Below are 3,586 nucleotides of genomic sequence, written 5' to 3' on the forward strand. Positions count from 1 at the left end.
AAGGGTCAGAGCACAGAGCACAGTCCGATCCTTCCACACAAGGCCTGTTATCTGCTATCAATGCCGCTTCCTATAATTCCATCTGTACTTTAACCTCAGCAAACACGTCATTGTCTGTGAACCTCACCTCTCCGTGCGGCATACAAAGGTCTATGGCGAGTACTGCCGACTTCCCAGAACAACTGCTTCATGTAACGCCATTTAAATGCCTGGAATTAAAAAAAATTATAATAATTTAGAAGAAACAGAAAAGGAAAAAAGAGACGTGATATCTTTTCAGCTGACGTCACTATTTGCCAGGAGCTGGGCGGGATGCTGGCCAGAGCGTCCCAGGTTGCTATGAGCCAGGCACGGAGATGTGTAAGGGCCATAAACATCTCCCTGACTGGCTCTTAGCAACCGGGGATGCTCTGACCGGCGTCCCGCCCAGCTCCTGGCAAATAGTGACATCACTGGTTGCCAGCAGCTGGGCCAGACACCGGCCAGAGCGTCCCAGGTTGCTAAGAGCTGGGCAGGGAGATGTGTGAGGGCCATAAACATCTCCCTGACTGGCTCTTAGCGACCTAGGATGCTCTGGCCGGCGTCCCACCTGCATACATTGCTCTGGTTGCTAAGGGCTGAGCGGGGAGCTGTGTATGGCCCTTACACATCTTCCCACCTCCCTCTTAGCAACCTGGATGCTCTGGTCGGCGTCCTGGCCCAGCTCCTGGCAACCAGTGACTTAATTGGTTGCCAGGAGCTGGCCGGGACACCGGCCGGAGCAGCCCTGACTGCTAAAATCGGGGCGGTGTTGATTCCTGTGTGGGCCATGCTATGCAGACTTCTACTCATACATGACACATAAAGGCCTGGCCTCCCTGTTGGGGGGATTTCCCCTCACACCCCTTAAAAGTATCCAACCCTTCCTGGCTCTGCTAAGGAGAGTGTTTTTTTGCTCCCTATGTCCCCAATCAAGGGATCTCCCTCCTTTCCTGTCCTGGTGACACTTGTGAATGGAACAGGAAGTGAAGGGAAATCTCTTAAAGTGTTGCACAGCAATAAAAGCCTGACAGCGGATCTAATTCTTCCCCACGATACTAATGAGATTGTTTTATTGCTGCCTTCCCTTCACTTCCTGTCCTGGTGACAACTATAAATGGAACAGGACGTGAGGGGAAATCTCTTAAAGTGGTACACAGGCAGCAAATAAAACGTGACAGACGTGGCAACCCTTCAAATGGAATAAAACTGGGCTGGGGTGGGGTTGTGAATGCCAAGTGACCCCATTCCCCCAGCAAGCTGGCAAACCCAAACACAGGCCGTGCATTCGCCATGTGGCACCCCTGGTGACCCCCTGCTGGTACAGAGGTGTGTGACACCAGGTGAGCCATGATGCTGTATCCACCTCACTCACCATCCCTCCTCATCCTCCTCCAGCCGGGGTACCACTGACTACCGCCCCTCCGTCACTCCAGCTGCCCAATCAGCTCCAAGGAAGAAGGCGGCCCCCTGGGCCAGACAAAGGAGTGACAGGAGGCTTGCATATCCAATCACGATCATACTTTCTGGATGGGCGGAGCCGCCTTTACCCAATGCTGCCGCCGCTTCCCTTCTTGCGCCGAGGGGCGGTCCCCCTGCTCCGAAGATTGACACCCAGTTTCCAGCCCTAGCCCCATCCCCTCCTCAGCTGTCCAATAGGCGCTTAGGAAGGGGGCGGTGAACGAGTCGAGACAAAGGAGTGACGGGCGTTTGGGAGAGCCAGCCGCATTCTCCCCTGCCGGTGGGCGGGGTAGCCCCTGTCCAATGGCGTCGCGGTGGTTTCCACGCGCTGAGGGGGGCCGGGCCCTGCAGGAGAGAGCGACAGGGAGAACGCCCAATAAGAGAAGTGGGCGGGACGGACGGCGGCCAATGGACTGGCAGTGGAGTGCCTCAAATGGTCGGGGGCTCAGCTGATGTCTTCCAGTGGAGTTGTTTTGAACTGCAGAGAAGGCGAGTGCGGGGGGCACAGGGGGACATGACACCATGACAGCTGCTGCCATCCCTTGGCCGGTGGAGCTGGGGCTGACCGTGCTGTCCACGGGGCTGTGCTCGCTATTCTTCCTGAACGTCTATGTGCAGCTCTGGCTGCTGCTGCACTATAGGCAGAAGAGGCTCAGCTACCAGAGCTTGCTGCTCTTCCTGTGCCTGCTCTGGGCTGCCTGCAGGACCGTCCTGTTCTCCTTCTACCTGACCAACTGTGCCCGGGCCAATGAGCTGCAACCCTTCCCACACTGGCTGCTCTACTGCTCCCCTATCTGCCTGCAGTTCTTCACCCTGTGTCTGCTCAACCTCTACTTTTCCCAGGTAAGTTATGCTGCACTTCCTCTTCTCTCCTGCGGAGGACGTGCTGCCTCTGCATCGGAATGGGGGAAAATAAAGGGTGCAGTTCCCTATCAGGAAGCGTGCAATGTCTCTCCTTACCGCTAGGTGCGTGCTAATTCCCCTTGAAGTACATACAGCATGCAGTTCCACTTGCTCGCCATCAGGGGGCGTGCTGATTACCTGCAAAGTTAACAAGCATGTAGTTACACTTGGCGGGGGAGGGGTGTGCTAAATATCTTTAAATCCAGCTCACCCTATTGCCTGAATTGGGGAGGGGGGGCTTATTTATTTTGGTGTAGTTCCTCTTCTATCAGTTCTCCTTTTGGCATTGGGTGACATCACTCTAGAGAAGTTTATATGGTGGCAGTTCATCCTCTGGTCTGCAGGGGGTGTGCTGCTACCTGCTTCCCCATCTGCCTGCAGTTTTATGCTCAGCTGTGATGTCCACTGGCATTTCTTCATGGGGAGTAGTTCCTCTTTGTTTTCCTGCAGGGGGCGCACAAGCTGCCTACAACAATAAAAGGCCATATGTTTTTTGAGTTGCTGGTTTTTGCTGCGAAGTTGCTTGTCCCATCATCAGAGGGTCAAACATGGGTTACTAACACATGGATTGCATGTTCATCCTCTGACCTGCAGGGGGCACCCTGCTCCACCCACAGATTAAAGACAGTTGCCATTGTTCTGTGTTCAAGTTGTCATCATTGATTAAATCTCTGTATTCCCCCCCCCACTACCACCACCACCGATATTCTGCCTCTGGCAGCTTTCTACATTGCAAATATTGGATTTTATAATTGTTCTCTTTCCTCTCCTTCTTATTGCGATGGATACAATTCCATCACTTTGTGCACTGGCAATCCTTAGGATGTCATTTTAGGCTTTTTCCTGCAGGGGGCGCATTAGCTCCCTTTCAGAATAAAGGGATGCTGTTGTTGTTGTGTTCCGGTCTCCTGCAGGTAAGTTCTTATATAGCTCCTTCCCCCCTCCTCCTCCTGTGCGGAAGTAGGTGACATCATTTGCTTTGCACACCACGGCGCCCGTTAATGTGCTTGCTCACGCTGACCTCCTGTGGGGATGCAATTCCTCCTACTGCCTCAAGGGGGAGTGCTTCCTTCCCTTCACAATGAATGGAGGTCTATGGGATACATCTCCTGCGTACAGGGGCTCAGCTACATTTGGTGCTGGCACGGTTGGTAGCCTGAGGGTCACCTCTGTGGTTGGATTCATTTGCAGCACGTTGATCTCG

At 53.7% G+C, this 3,586-nt stretch overlaps 2 protein-coding genes across 2 annotated transcripts in view; one reads left to right on the top strand and one right to left on the bottom strand.

Moving 5' to 3' along the window:
• The window catches only part of TXNDC16 (thioredoxin domain containing 16), a 53,966-nt gene extending 52,536 nt beyond the window's left edge, over positions 1 to 1,430 (bottom strand). The window contains exon 1 of the mRNA XM_018558369.1: positions 1,394 to 1,430. The gene's annotated coding sequence lies outside the window, so the exon portion shown is untranslated. The remainder of the gene's footprint in view (positions 1 to 1,393) is intronic.
• Positions 1,431 to 1,875: 445 nt separating this feature from the next.
• The window catches only part of GPR137C (G protein-coupled receptor 137C), a 15,100-nt gene continuing 13,389 nt past the window's right edge, over positions 1,876 to 3,586 (top strand). The window contains exon 1 of the mRNA XM_018558365.1: positions 1,876 to 2,322. Coding sequence (XP_018413867.1) covers positions 2,002 to 2,322 — 321 coding nt within the window. The 5' untranslated portion in view covers positions 1,876 to 2,001. The remainder of the gene's footprint in view (positions 2,323 to 3,586) is intronic.

This window comes from Nanorana parkeri, unplaced genomic scaffold (assembly GCF_000935625.1).
Source record: "Nanorana parkeri isolate BGI_ZX_2015 unplaced genomic scaffold, ASM93562v1 scaffold335, whole genome shotgun sequence".
NCBI lineage: Eukaryota > Metazoa > Chordata > Amphibia > Anura > Dicroglossidae > Nanorana > Nanorana parkeri.